Below are 14,743 nucleotides of genomic sequence, written 5' to 3'. Positions count from 1 at the left end.
ACATTCAGAAGTGATGCTAATCTGGCTCGCAGGCTCTGCCAATGGAGCGGTGGGTGTTTCAGCATCCCTGACTATCGGGGGTTTTAGGATCGTTCTTGTGCAACTGCCCAGTGGCAATTCCATTGGGGGAAGGTGAAAAATAACCCCCATGAAGGAGCAAAGTTTCTCCCCTTCCCCTGCTGCCGATGCTCTGGCTGCTCCGAGGGGGAGCGCCTGCCTGCCCATCACCCGCCACCAGCATCTCCCTCCTCCCCCTTTTATTAGGGAGCGCTCGGCAAGATGGGGAGAGGAGGAGGAGAGTTGCTAAAAATACCGCCCTATGCCGGGGGAGCGCACAGGGTGCGCGCCGCAGTGCGTGGCTGCACGGAGCGGGCCGTGCCGCAGGGATGCTGGCCCCGCTCCTGGGCTCCGCGGGCTCCGGCTGGCTGCTGCTGGGTGAGTGCTGCCCCCCAAAACTACCTCGGCCGTGGGGGTTCGTCCCCATCGCCTCGCCGTTCCCGGTAGCATGTTCGGGGGGCTCGGACCCCCGGTATCCTGCTTCCTGCTTATCCCGCTCCCCCAGCCTGGGATAAAGGGAGATCTGAGGGGAAAAGGCAGGCGGGAGCACACGTTTCATAGCGAAGATGGAAATGTGATATTCCGCTGTGTGTGATTCCGAAGTCAGCACAATGAGCTGCTACGGCAGCGCGATGCTGAAGGCTCAGCGGAAAATGCATTACATAATTTCTCTTAAATGGTCTTGCTGGTCTGCTCGGTCGGTCCGTCCTCGACAAATCTTTATTTGTAGCGGGTATGGGCAATAGGGCAGCGCTTCTGGACTCGTGTGCGTGCTTGTGCAACGCAGCCCTTGGATGGGGGCGACTGTGATTCCCATTGTTTCCTGGGCAGGTGGAAACGATTCAGCATGGGTCTGGACCAGAAAATTGTGGGTTGGAAATAGGAGGGTCACGGAAAGGTGCAGCTTGAAATGATTTGCTGCACCGAGTAAAAATCGAGTCCTTTGAATCTGTGTGAAATGTCTTTTGTAAGGAAAGATTAACGTTCAGGGTCTGTGCTGTTTCCCCCTTTATCTGCCAAACAGCTTTCCTCTAGGCAGGCAGACTTCCCAGAGGAAGAAGTAAAAGGGGAAAATGATTTTAAGACAGCATCTTTGTGTCATTAGGTAAATGGGGGGGGGGGGGGGGTGACAAGACTGGAAAACAAATCATAATTATACATGTTCATATCTCCTTGCTGGTTTTGATTATGAAAAGGGATATTTCACACTGAAAAAAAAAAATGGGAACGTAATACCATGGGCATGAATTTTGTCTCTGAAAATATCCTGGTGGCTCCTGTTAAAGTCAGTGGGCGTACAGCTGCTTCTATCAGCAGCTTGGAACAGCTGCTTTTGAACTGGAGCAAAACTCATCCAGCACAAATACGGCCCTGAGGGAATTGCGTTGGTGAATCAGAAAGCGAGACTTGGCTGGGCAGCTACAGGCCAGTGTTTGTTGCAGTATTTTGGGCCCCGAGGCCCCGGGGCTGCTCTGAGCTGTGTTACGGGTGCTCCAGGCTTGTTTATGACAACAGGAGGAGAACTGGGCCCACTGGGAAGGGGTCTCCTGGGCGAGCTCCAGCTCTCTGGGCTCCACATCCACCCCACGGCACTGATCCCCATGCCTTCCATCTCCATGCTTACCCTACTGCATCCAAATGCAGCTCCCTTGCGTGTTCAGTATCCCGGAGCGTGCGTGTCTGTTCGAGTGGCTCTGACTCACGGCACTCACTTGGTTTCAGTGTTCTCTGCGACTTCAGCCTAACTTGCCCGGCCGTGTGCCTGCGGCTGCTGGTCTCGTGCACAGTCTTGTTTTTCTGGTGGCCCCATCCCATGGGACACCGCTGATTTACTGAACAAGGGGCTCCTTGGCCGCTCCAGCCCAGTGCAGCACTCTTGTTTGTTGTAAATGAATTTCTGGCATCGTCCCAAGGGTTTTCACTGGTTGAGGACAGGTCTGCAACGCTAGTCTCAATGAAATAACGGCACAAGTCAGAGAAAGGCAAAACTAATTATTTCCTAATGTGTGGACTTGGATGGTCCAACGGATGCACAGAATGGGACAGTGAAATAAAACTGACCCAACAACGGGTGCCCCTGGGGATTTGCACATTGGGCTGGTGTGAGGTTACAGTTCACCCCTTGCTCCTCTCCAGTTACGTAAAACCAGGAAATCCCAGTGACTCCTCGGCTCAGCTTGTCCCCCCTCATCTGATGTGACTGCGACCCCGAGCCACTCGCCCACCCTGGCAGTCCCGTCTCACGGTGAGGAAGAGGAGGGTTTGCTCCCCTGACTCCTGCCAGCTGCTGGAAGCAGAAGATGGGGATTCTGCCGTCGCAGTGTCCCTTCTCCCTGCTGGCACTGATGGATCTCCAAATACTTTGCGGCGTGTTTGCAGAGGAAGCGGGAGGCTCACCCGCTGTGCCAGTAGGCATCTACAGTCCCACTTCCAAACCCAGCTCTTGCGCTACGACACAGGAGCCCCGGCTGATGCCCTGAAATCCAGGTCTCTGGATAAGAACCGTTTCCTGCTGCGCTCTGTGTGTGCCACGGGGCGGAGGCCCGAGGCTGCACAGCCCGTGTTGGTTGATGAGGTGCATTCAGTTGCTTTTTTTCTCCCTCCCTCCCTCTATTACGGCTCCATTTGAACCGTTCCTGATAGCATCAAAAGGAAAGAGTGCACGTATTTGAATTTCCTGGCTTGCTTGCAGGGAAAGACAGCCCATAGCAATTTTTCTCTGCCGCTCTGCACTAATCTAGACATTTATTTGATTCTTGTCTCCACACTGCTACAGACATTACAGATATACCCAGGCAATGAAAAGAAGAGAAAAGCTTTGAAGACAGATGGCAAACCGAATTAACTGAATACCCACAGAAGTAGGAAAGCTGACCTGGGAGCAAGCCAGGAACACAGAAATATGACATTACATCACTGAGAGGATAATTGCCATTGTTTTGATGTCACCAAATGCTGCAGAGCACCACAGGGTTTATATCTTTCCTCCTTATGACATTTCGGAGAGCTCTTTGAGAGAAGTATCGGTATTTTCCCTTCTTTATTGCTGCAGAGTTGCAAGCAGCACCTGAGCCGCTTGTGGCTAACTAGAGCAAGCCTGGGCGAGATGCAGAAGCGGCGGTAGGAAGCACAGCACAGGCATTCCCCTCTGACAGATGCACAGGCACCTGGGCAGCTCTGCTCTTGGCTTGGCTAGACCGTTTCTTCACACAGACCCAAACAAAATGATTGGCTTAATCACCCTCCTTCTGATCAGAAGTGAACAGGGAAGAAGAACATCTATTAATAGTTTTTTATTATTTTTAAGTGCTCTGCATGTGTTCTTTGGTGGTGGATCAATACAAGTAACGAGGTTTTTTCCATTGCTGCTATTTGTCTCTCGTGCTACTGTGCCCAGCCCTGCCGGTCCTCGGTGCTGCGGTCCCACCCGTCCCCGCGGGTGGCTCTGAGGAGGGGCCCTTGTGTGGCTCTGTTCCTGCAGCTCCCCAGCCTCATCCTCTCTGGAGAAAGTACCGGTATCCAAACTGCTCCAGCCTCTCTCCTCCTCCTCTGAACTGGAGGGCTTACAGTGCTCATGAACGCAGATGCCCTCTTACCCTGGAAACCAGTCAAGGGCAGTGGAGGAAGGTGTGCTGGAGAGCACATGGCTTTAAATAGGGATAAATATGCTCAAAACACATCTGTAAAATCCATGAAACCCCAGCGGGAGCCCTCCTGCTCCTCCCTGTGCTTTCCTGCAGTTGGCTGTGAGCCGCGCCTGGATCTCCAGCGGCTTTTCTCCCCGGACGCGCTGATTCAGTGTCTCTGCAAATCGTTTTTGGGAGACTCCGAGGAACGTAGCATTGATACCATACAGCGTGACACGGGTAAATGTTTTGCTGGGTTCGGATCGATCGCTGTAGCGTGCTATCAGCGCTTATTGATGACAAGTCATCTGCTGTGTCAAATCCTCCTTCCACCGTAAACATTGTCACGGAGCCTTCAGGGTGACCGGTGGCAGGGCCGAGGGAGGGGAGAGGCCAGAGGCTCTGCCTGGTTCTGCTTCTTCATGCTCTGTAAGTAGATAAAATTATAAATATTTTACCATTCTGCTGGAGGCTGCACTGTAGAAAACTTGGTGGCTGGTGGTGAGAAAGGGTAAGGCGCTGAGACGAGCGGGGATTTTTAGCCTGGAAGAGTTTTGAAGCCGCAGGGGTGGCTCAGCCCCCGGGCCATCCCAGAGCTGGTCCCCATGCGCTCTGCTTCAGCCCTGCTTCACCCGCTGCTTACCCAGCCTGGGCTGTCACAGGCAGTGGTGGAGGTACGATGCGTAGCAGACTCTTTGGAGAAGTATGGCTGAAGATGCATCCCCTGCCTGGCGTGGGCCGAGTTTGCAGCACGCTTCGGCAAGACCCCGCGGTGATTCTCCCACAAACCCCACGCATTCCACTTGCTGTCCCAGAAGCTCCCGTTAGTCACACGAGGGGCTTTTCCGTCTTCCGTGCTGTGTGGTATGCCGTTCTCAAAAATGTGGAAAGATAAATCCAACCGCCTTGTCCAAGTCATTTACCTTTGCACCACAGAAAGAAAGTGTCACTTCTCAAAAAAAAAAAAGTATCATTCAGTGGAAATCACCACCTCATTAGGAAACCCCCAATTAAGGGAGGAGAAGATTCTATATTTAGACCTGTGTGCTACGGTGTTGCAAGGCTGCAGCTCACATTTCCATTTGCTCAACACGCGGCTGCTGTGCTGTAGATACGATCTCAGACCACGTGTGAGCTACAGCGAGCAGTTTCCACTCCATTGCTGCAAAATCAGTGTCAGAGGGGTTGGCCTCAGTGAGGCCGATGGGTTCTGGAGATACCTGGAGTTTGTTATGTGGCTTTGCTCGCTGAGGTCAACAGTCTCAGGTGGCCCAGGGTACAGTGGTTCCTGTCCAATGGGAGCAGGGCATGAACAGTCAGATGCTGGGCGACTCAGAAAAATAACAACCCCAGAGAAAGGAAACGAAGCTGGTGAGGGGTCTGGAGCACAAGTCTTACGGGCAGTGGCTGAGGGAACTGGGATTGTTTAGTCCAGAGACGAGGAGGCTGAGGGGAGCCCTCATTGCTCTCTACAACTGCCTGAAAGGAGGCTGTAGGGAGGTGGGTGTTGGTCTCTTCTCCCAAACAACTTGTGACAGGACAGGAGGAAACGGCCTCAAGTTGCGGCAGGGGATGTTTAGGTTGGATATTTGGAAATGCTTTGTTACTGACAGAGTGGTCAGGCACTGAACAGGCTGCCCAGGGAAGTGGTGGAGTCACCATCCCTGGAGGTGTTCAGAGAATGTGTAGACGTGGCACTTCAGGACATGGTTTAGTGGGCATGGGAGTGTTAGGTTGATGGTTGGACTTTATGATCTTGGAGGTCTCTTCCAACCTTAAAGATTCTACGATTCTAAGGGTCTTTTATCTGTTGGAGCCTACAGCAGAGGTGGTTACCTGCAGCTCCATCTATAAGCCCATCTTCTGGTGGCCAAACTCCGAGAGAGCCTTCATAGCTCTTGCTGCTGATTGTTTTGGTGACACCAGTCCCACACCTGGGAATGGACACCCTGATGCTCCATCAGGGCTGAGCTTTGACCACAGATGAAGGGTCGTTGCCTTCAGGGCTGTATCAGCCTGATCACAGTCACTGCCCAGCCTTCATCTCTGAGATGTATCTTTGGGTCCAGAAGCGTAAAGGCTGGGGTGGCAGGGACCTGGTGTGGTGTGCCACCTTGGCACCCTCCCTGCTGTGAGCACACTTTCATTTTGGAACGTTGTTCTTGAAACTTTTGCTCCAAAATTTTCCAAGTTTCATCTCGGATTTGCTTATGACTAAGCTAGATCCCGCTTGTTTGGATGCCAGCGTGATGTCTCAGACGAGCTGTTTTGGTTTTCACCTGCTGTTTCTGTCCCGACCCGCAGCCCAGCCGCCTCTCTGAGGCAGTTGCCCACGTGGCAGCTCTCTGCCCCATCCTGCCTGCTCCCGGGGCCGGGTCCCCTCCTCAGCCTGGCAGCTTTTGCCTTTGGGAAGGCTGGGGTTCCGCTGGCAGCGGGTGGCTGGGTGTGGAGGGCACCGCTGTGGGCCACCACCAGCTCTGCTGTCAGACGGGAAGCTGCGCAGCCTTCCTTTCCCGGCTAGGCAGGCCAAGCCTCTGCATCTTTTTCCAGCCAAGGAGAAAAGGGACCAAGGTGACCCTTCCTTCTCACACCAGCCATCGAGAAACGGAGGCTGAGTTGCCCCCAAGCGCCTGGGCTGCTGATGGTGCTTGGGGAGAGCTGGGGGCCCAGCAGCAGCCTCCGCGGGGAAGGATGGGCGAGCGTCTCCACACAGCGAGGGTAAGAGCCGCGCTCCCCTCCGCCACTGGAACTCCTTTCCCAGGGCCACTAAATCCCTCAAATCGGCTCAAGGAGCCTTGCAGACATCGCTGGGATCACCGGGGTGTCCCAGCCGAGAGCCCGAGGTGTTTGCTAAGCTGGGATTCTTTTTCGTTTTGTTGGTTTGTTTTTTTTTTTTTTCCTCCAACGGCAAGCATGAGCTGGTCAGCACAGGAACCAGCACTGACAACGCTAAGCTGATTTAATTAAACTTTTTATTTCATTTGAAAAAGCATCTAGGAAAAGAGTGAATAATTATTTTGTTGATATAAATGAACTGGAAGTGATCTAAGCCAAACTTGCACTGAAATTAGAAAAGATGTGAATGATGCAGATTTAAATGTATTTCCTGCAGAGACCAGTATTTAATTATAAAAAGCAGAAAGAACATTATCTAGAGCTTATTTCAAGATTCTTTCTGATGGTGGAGAAAAAAGACAAATATATTAGATTCCTTCTTGAAATGTTAAATGCATTTTACTTCGTATTTCCAATATTTCAGTTTTAGGTAAAGCCATTCTCTGTAATGCCAGATGACCTCATTTAGAATTATTTTTTCTTCCACTAAATTCAGTAACCCCTCCAAGCGGCCCAGCCGAGACCATCCCGGGACAGGCACCCCCGCCCCGGCACCCCCGTGTCCCCAGCCTGCCAGAGGAGCCGGGGGAGCGATCCCCACTGCCTCCTCCCTCTGACCCAGCCCTGGTTTTATTCTGCCTGAAAAGGGCTGGGGTCTGGGGTTTTTGTATTTGGTTTTGGTTGGGTTTTTGGGTTTTGGGGTTTTTTTTTGTTCTTGGTTTTGTTTTGTTTTTTTTTTTCTTTTTAATGCCGGCCGGCTCCCCCCAGCCAGGCAAATCCCCGCAGCTGAGAGGCTGCCGAGGGTGGTGTGATGCTCTGACCTGCCAACAACAATTCAGGGCTGTGTTTCCTTTCGGAAAAGGCATTTGCATCTCCTCTATTCACTTGGTTTGGTTAAATACATTTGAAAAGGCAAAAGCTCTGGGTCACTGAGACTGGAGAATGGGCTGTCTGAGGGCCTCCGCCTCCTTCACTCTTTGAAACTTGGCTCCAGTGTCTGAGAATATCCAGAAAAGGGGATAAGGGCTGAGGGAAAGGGAAGATGGAGATGGGGAAAAGCCTGACAGCGAGGAGGCAGAGGAAAGGGGCCAGTGCCTCTGAACTGAAAATTCCCTTATGTGCAGCCAGAGACAGGTTTGGGGAGAGCTTGCGAAATTTAGCATGGACAAATGCTTTCATGAGGATGCGAAAATGTCTGTGAAAACAGAGCAAAAACAAGTTACAGCAGTGCCCGGCACAGAAATGTGCTGCAGGGTGCGAAAATGAGAAGGTGGAACTGACTAGAAACAAAAATACAAATAACCTAATTGCTTCCTAAGTTAACAAAACAAAAAAAAAACCCACCAAACCCAAACAAACAGCAAAGATCCTGCAACACAAACACAAAGTGTTTGAAAACATTCAAACAATGTAAGCCCTTGTTATTACTGTCAGGAGAAAAGCAAGTTTCAGTGAAGTATTTAACTTCGGGTATTTAAGGGCATCTCAAATCACAGCCCAACCCCAGATTTCTCAAAAACCTTCCGTGAGGCGATGCCAATCCCCCCTTTTCCCTGGTTTTCCGGCGCAGTGCCAGGCCCTGGCTGGCAGCACCGCCGCTGGCGGGGGGCTGTGGTTGGGGTCCGGGGCTGCTGGGTGCCGGGATGCGGAAGGGAGCCCCTCAGCCCGGGGCGGGATGCGACCCCTGCACCTCGCTGCGCCCGCCGCTGCAGGACGGAGAGCGTGCTTCTGGGTGCTTGTGAACCGGTTCGAGGCTGAGGGCTGGGAAGATATGCGTAAGCAATAAAATCGTCCTCATCATCCGGGTTTATTTTTGTTCCCTTGGCAGCCTTGTGGTGTAAGGAAATGGAGGGCTAGAGGGAGAGGAGGCAGAACGCTTCTCCGGTAGCCTCACGTGAGCGTTCCTAATTAGTGCATTAATCCTCTATTCATACAGTACGCTTCCTTCCTGCCGCTCCTTGTAAGTGGTCAAAAATACATGCTGTGTAATCAGCGCAGGCGTAACATCTGACCAAAAGACACAGAAAAAAAAAAAAGACTGCTGAAGAGAAACACAAGGGAGTAAAGTTCCCCCATCTTTTACACGACTTCCATTATTTTCATTAGTGGCTGGGTTTTATTTCTAGTCGCGGCGGGATTTTCGATGGATGGGCATTAAGGAATGTAGAGACGCCGTTGGCAGATTTCTGTTCAGTAACTGAAGCTACTGCCCTGGGTTATGGGAACATCCCGAAAAAATGAAATAGCCCTTCTTATTGAGTTATCCTCAGAATTCCAAAGTGTTTGTGGGACTCTGGGCCATGGAGCGATGGAAGCCCAGGAGCTCACAGGCCAGCTCTGAGCCCGCCATGGTTTCCAGGTGGTACAGCCTTGAGTGGCTGCTCCAACGGCTCTGCGTCCTCCCGGCTATAGGCATCACTGCTTAAAATTCAACCTTAATCCGTGTTTCTCATTCATTTTGATAAAACATAAAAGCATAGAGGAATTCAATAGGTTACTCTCTCTTTGTATCTCCCCTTGCCTCGGCCAGGTCTCGGGTGCTCAGCACCTCCGGGCTCAGCCTAGCGTTCTCAGAGCACCGCTAAGGCGGCTGCAGGATGGAGCACACACCTGACCCGTCTGAGCTCCGGTGCCAAAGGCTTCTAGAGCAAAACCCCCTTTATGGCGGGCCGCGTGCTTTTCCTGGCTGCGCGTCTGAAAAAGGAGGTTGTCCTCCCACAAAACACCCGCCTGGTTACTTTGCGCTGCAAACCACCTGGCAGAAAATGCTGGGGCACTGGGGAAGCTTTATTCTGTGGGTTATTGAGAGCATGCCGATGTCCATCTTCCCTTGAGGCAGAAAGCCTAAATCCCGTTTCCTCCATCTGTTCTCTCCTATTTCTCCGATGGTGCTTCCAGCTAGTGAGTCCTTATGCTGCGTGTGTGCATGTGTAACGAGGGAATAACTGCCCAGAGTATTTACTGGGGAGGTAGAAGGGTCTGAAGCTGTCCTGAAACACTTGTTTTTCTGAAGCCCTCTACTGATGCTGAGGGCATTTCATCTACTGTCATCTCCACAGAGGCACGAAAGAGCATCCCCTACCACAGGAGCTTGAAATGAGCTCTTAGAAATAAAATAGCACAGTAACTTGGATTTAATCCAGCATTTATTTAAAATCAGTGTTCCTGCATCCCCTCTGGAGCACCCCACCACCAACACCCCTGCGCTCTATCCATGGGCTGCAGCCACCCAAGCGCCCAGTCAGGCCTGGGCCGCCCGCGCACCTGAGATATTTCCCTGACTGCAAAGTTTCTGTCAAGGTGCAGCTTGTAAGGAACAAAGGGGCAGGAATCTGAGCTGGTGAACATTGTTGAGGCCCCGCTAAGCCAGCACTATGATGCTGGTTTACACCCACAGACCATTTGGGCCAGCACTCCCTGCCCTGCTCTGGCAAACTCATGAATGAAGCCTGATTGCAGAGCACCCACAGCTGAGCCAAATGAGCGGTGGTTGACAAGCTTGCCTGAAATCTCATTAAATATCCGTCCCTCTTTGTACATGAGTGTTAAACATCCTGTGAGAATTCTCCATTGTGCACTCCAGGTGCTTAGTAACGCCAGTACAACTTAGGACAGGTTGGGCAGAAACTTTATTAACTCTGATAACAGTGTTCACACAGCATCTTCCCTTCCGCTCTGCCAAGTGATTGCGGAGATCCAGCCTGAATAGGGTTTCAGGAGAAAAAAAAAGAGAAAGAGGTAAGGAAAATTATAATTTCTATGTTAAGAAAGGCAGATATCCAGCCGTGGGGGGGATGGACTCCTCACGCCTTGCTAACTGCCACAGTTCTGAGAAGGAATAATGTAAATAACAGTAAATAACAGAATATAACAGCAAATAAGGTGGCAGTGTGGTGAGAGGGTCCTGGTGGGGCGCAGAGGAGTGGCGGAGGTTATCTTAGCTCCGAAGCGGGGAGCTGGAGGCAATCAGAGACTGTTGGCTTTTGGTTGGAAGCAGTGTCCTTTTTGTTAGGATGAACCTCTTGGCCAGACCTCTCAAACCTGAAATATTAATATTTTTACCACCACAAATGAGTGGTAAAGTTTTCCCTTTGTTATTATCAGCGTAAAATAACAAAAACTGGTTTTGGCTCAAATGCCTTTTTTTTTTTTTTTTTTTCTCTGCTTTTAGTATGCGTAGCAATGTGAGGGTGATATTGGCAACAGTTATTCTCTTACTAGTTCATTGATCCAGATGATTTATGTTCATTCTGCTCGAGCTATGAAGTTTCTGATTTAACAGCCGGCAAGGCAGACTTCCTCGGTGTCACAAATCTCATGTGATGATGATTTTTCCCGAAGAGGGGGGGAAAAAAAAAAAAGGTGCTGCCTTTCATTCCAAGCAGTTTTCCATCCCAACGCTCTGTGAGGAGCCCGAAGGTTTCCAGTGTGCCGAAGCCGGGCAAGAGGCAGAAGGGGCGAGTTTTGCCGGGCGGGACGGGGCCGCAAGGGTTACAGCGGGGCCGCGCCGCGCTAATCCGGGCTGAGCCGTGCCGAGCCTCCGCGGGCGGGGGAGCGGGGCCGGAGCGGAGACCCAGCCATGAGCTGACTGCGGCCGGGAGAGGAGGGGAGCCGGCTTCCCCTGCAGCTGGTAAATCCGCCCCTTTGTTTCTATTTTATTTTTTTTTAATTGTTATTCTTGAAATCGCGGTGAAGAGGCCGGGTCGGAGCAGTGGCTGTGCGGCGGTTGGGCTCCGAGCAAAACACACGCCCCCCCCCCAAAAAAAAAAAAAAAAAAAAAGGGCGGGTTAGGAGACCCCTCTGCACGCAGAGAACCCCCACGGAGAGGGGAAAGGGGGGTCCCGGCTGCGTTTCTCGGTGTTGCGATGCGGGAGGACCCCAGTGCGGGGTGAAACACAACGGCTCTGGCGCTTTCGTGTTATTTCAGATATTTCTAACAGTTTTCGGGGGGGGGGGGGTGGGAGGAAGCTCTAGTCCGTCTCTGGCTGGAGATCCCAGGGGTGCGGGAGCCCGGCCCCGCGTGGGCCCCCGCCGCAGGAACGGCCGTGGCGGCCGCTGCTCCCAGCTCCGGGGCTCGGGACCCCCCCGCGGCACCTCCGGGGGTCACCCCGGCCACCCACCGTGGACCTCGGGTGCCGAGGCTGGCTGCGGGGGCTCGCCCGTTTGGGCATCATTTCCCGCAAAGGGAGTTTTGGACCAACGTGGAGCTGTTGGAGCGGGTCCAGTGGAGGGCACGGAGATGGTCAGGGGGCTGGAGCAGCTCCGCTGTGAGCACAGGCTGAGAGCTGGGGCTGCTCAGCCTGGAGAAGAGGAGGCTCCAAGGAGACCTGAGAGCGGCTCCCAGTGCCCAAAGGGGGCTGCAGGAAAGGTGGGGAGAGACTCTTAAGTAGGGCCTGTTGGGATAGGATGAGGAGTAATGGCTTCAAAATAGAGGGAGGTAGGTTCAGACTGGAGATAAGGAAAAATTTTTTACGCTGAGGGCGGTGGGACACTGGCCCGGGTTGCCCAGAGGGGCGGTGGATGCCCCATCCCTGGAAACATTCCAGGCCAGGTTGGCCGGGGCTCTGAGCAACCTGATCCGGTTGGAGATGTCCCTGCTCCTTGCAGGGGGGTTGGACTGGGTGGGCTTTAACGGTCCCTTCCCACCCAAACCATCCTGGGATTCTATGAAAACTCCTGGCCCCAAGCAGCAGGGCTTGTTTCCCATAGCAGGAGGTCTGTAGAGACCAGCAAACTCATTTCATTGTGGTTGACACTCTGCGGGTTTCTAGGGTTTCTGTTAACGAGTTGCAACCACTCTGACTTCAAGGTAGGCTCTTTGTGATGGACATTGCCATTACCCAATGTGATTATTTACAGTTTTCCAGCACAGTGAGAGCAATACCTAACATGTGCGGTGACCGTTTCTGCAATGATTGGTCTGTTCTTACTGGCTTGACCTGCAAGAGAGAAACTAAAAGTTATGTTCCTTTAAAAGCACGGTGATATTACTGCGCGTAGAAAACCCACGGAGATTATTTTGAGGAGCTCTGGCCGTTTGTGGGCACGGTGTTTCGGTGATGACCGTAGGCTGCTGGCGCGGGACCCGGGCAGGCAGAGGGCATGGCTGGCGATGCTGCCGGTCCCGCTGCCCGTCCCTCAACGACAGCGAGAGGAGGGAGTTGCTTTCCCTCAGGTCTTTTGGCGCAGGACGTACCTTTCTTAACCTTTGTTTTCTTGCCCCTTGTCACACCGCAAGGTTGCCAAACGAGCCCCAAGCAACTTTCAGAGCCTTGTTGGGCTGCTGTTTTGTTTTGGGATGGAGCCCGGGCTTGATGCGTGCGGGCACGTTGTCTGCACACGGGGTCTGGAGAAAACCCCCCTCTCTCCAGGTGTACTCAGACCGCGGGGTCCCCTCGCCCCTTCCCCTCCGCGCAGACAGGGTCCTTCAGAGAAGCACCGTGACTTGCAGGGCACTTGATGGGTAATTAACCCGACCTAATTATAGATGGCTTACTCTAAGTGAGGGATACAACTGTATTAATTATAGTTAGATCATGACACTACTGTTACTTTTTCTTAAGCTCTTGTTTCCAACGTCATTTTCTGGTTTCGGATTCCAGCGTGGCGGTCGTAACGCCTTCTCCATGGGCGCGCACGCGATGCGTGACTGGCACTGGGCCTTTCTTTCCGTTTGTTCGTATGGCTCTGCTTTTACCGCAGTGGCCGGTCGGTAAGTTTTGGAGCTCTTCAAGCTGTAACATTGGCTTAAAGAGAATTGCTCCTTGTGAGAAAGACCGTGCTCAGTTATTACACGGCACAAGCTAGCAGGTCTCAGCCTCAGTCTACGTCTTCTGCAGCGGCAGGTGAAATCCCGCGGTGTGGAGCTGCGCGGGCAGCGTCCCGTGGACGGCAAAGGCCCTGATTTCCAGGAGCCCCGTGGCTGGAGGGAATGCCAGCCGCAGCTTGGCCCGCTTAGCCCTGCTGAAAACACTTTCTGCATAACTGTTGGTATTAGAGAAAGGCAACACGAAATTGAAATTTGACCGAGTAAAGAGTTTGGGTCCAGTCTGAGCTGTCAACGAAACAATGCAGGCTAGCGCATGGCTGGGAAGCGGTGCACAAAATGTTCCTGGCCTTTCCTACCCTCTGAGCGTGCCGTCGCGTCGGCTCTTAAGTGTTACGGAAGGTATTCTGCTGTAAGCTTGTTTAGGTTTTTGTGTCATTTTGGGTGATGCATTCCTGCCAGACTCGCCTGAATGTACAGCAGCGGCTGCACAGAGCGCTCAGAGCGTTACTCAGAAACCGTTGTATCTTGGTACTGCCGCTAAAATAAACAGCGGCAAGGAACCCAAAAAGCTTTGCTGCTGGAGCGGTCCCCCCGGTGCTGATGCCTGGGAAAGGCGGGGTGGGAGCGGGAGCGGCAGCAGGGCCTCGGCTGTGGCCAGCTCCTGCGGCGTCGGGGCTCCCACCACCCGTGGCCAGGGTGGCCCCCGTGACCGATCCCCGCGACCACACACTGCAGTTTAGGGTTAAACGAAGCCGCCCTGAGCTGGGCTGCTGCCAAGGGCTCCGGCTGCCCTCTCTGCCTGCGTGCACCTCATGGCACCGGTGCTGACAATGCCGAATGGTCACCCCAGGTGCAGATTTGGTTGGAAACAAACCGTTTTTTCCATTCTTTCTGCAGGACAGTTAGTTTTGTGCTGGCTCAGCTGCCCACTCCAGCCAACAGCCCTGCACCCCAGGGTGGACGTAAGGCACCGGTGGGGGGGATCCCCACGGCCCCATCCCACAGTGCTGTGGGTTTGGGTCACCCCATCCAGGCTATGAGATGAAAGGGGCCTCGGGTTGCACCAGGGGAGGTTTAGATTGGATATTGGGAGATATTTCTTCACCGAAAGCGTTATTGAGCATTGGCACAGGCTGGCCATGGAGGTGGTGGAGTCACCACCCCTGGGGTGTTCAAAACACGCGTGGATGTGGTGCTTAGGGACGTGGTTTGGTGATGGACTTGGCACTGTTGGGTTAACGGTTGGGCTCGATGATCTTAAAGCTCTTTTCAACCTAAATAATTCTGTGATTCTATCTCACTGTGCAAGCGGCAAGCAGACCTCAGGCCTGGCGCAGTGTGTGCACACAGCGGGAGAGCAGGCAGGGCCAGCTCCTGCCTTCTGGTGTCCGGTCTCACACTTACTGGCTGTGCGGACGCAGCCAAGGGCAGGGTGTGGATGGCCACGGAGAGCCAG

At 53.0% G+C, this 14,743-nt stretch overlaps 1 protein-coding gene across 6 annotated transcripts in view; it reads left to right on the top strand.

Moving 5' to 3' along the window:
• Positions 1-360: 360 nt before the first annotated feature.
• ACSL6 (acyl-CoA synthetase long chain family member 6) overlaps positions 361-14,743 on the top strand; it is a 56,256-nt gene continuing 41,873 nt past the window's right edge. For 4 of the 6 annotated variants that reach the window (XM_086758802.1, XM_086758800.1, XM_086758801.1 and 1 more), the window contains exon 1: positions 361-435. In XM_086758802.1, coding sequence (XP_086614928.1) covers positions 387-435 — 49 coding nt within the window. In that variant the 5' untranslated portion in view covers positions 361-386. Of the gene's footprint in view, positions 436-3,911; positions 4,113-11,072; positions 11,149-14,743 lie in introns of those variants that run through there. The other 2 variants (XM_086758796.1, XM_086758795.1) reach the window with 2 other exon arrangements.

Source organism: Chlamydotis macqueenii, chromosome 14 (assembly GCF_036417535.1).
Source record: "Chlamydotis macqueenii isolate bChlMac1 chromosome 14, bChlMac1.mat, whole genome shotgun sequence".
Lineage (NCBI taxonomy): Eukaryota > Metazoa > Chordata > Aves > Otidiformes > Otididae > Chlamydotis > Chlamydotis macqueenii.
Note: the sequence above shows the minus strand (reverse complement) of the source record. Positions and strands in the feature narration are given on the sequence as shown.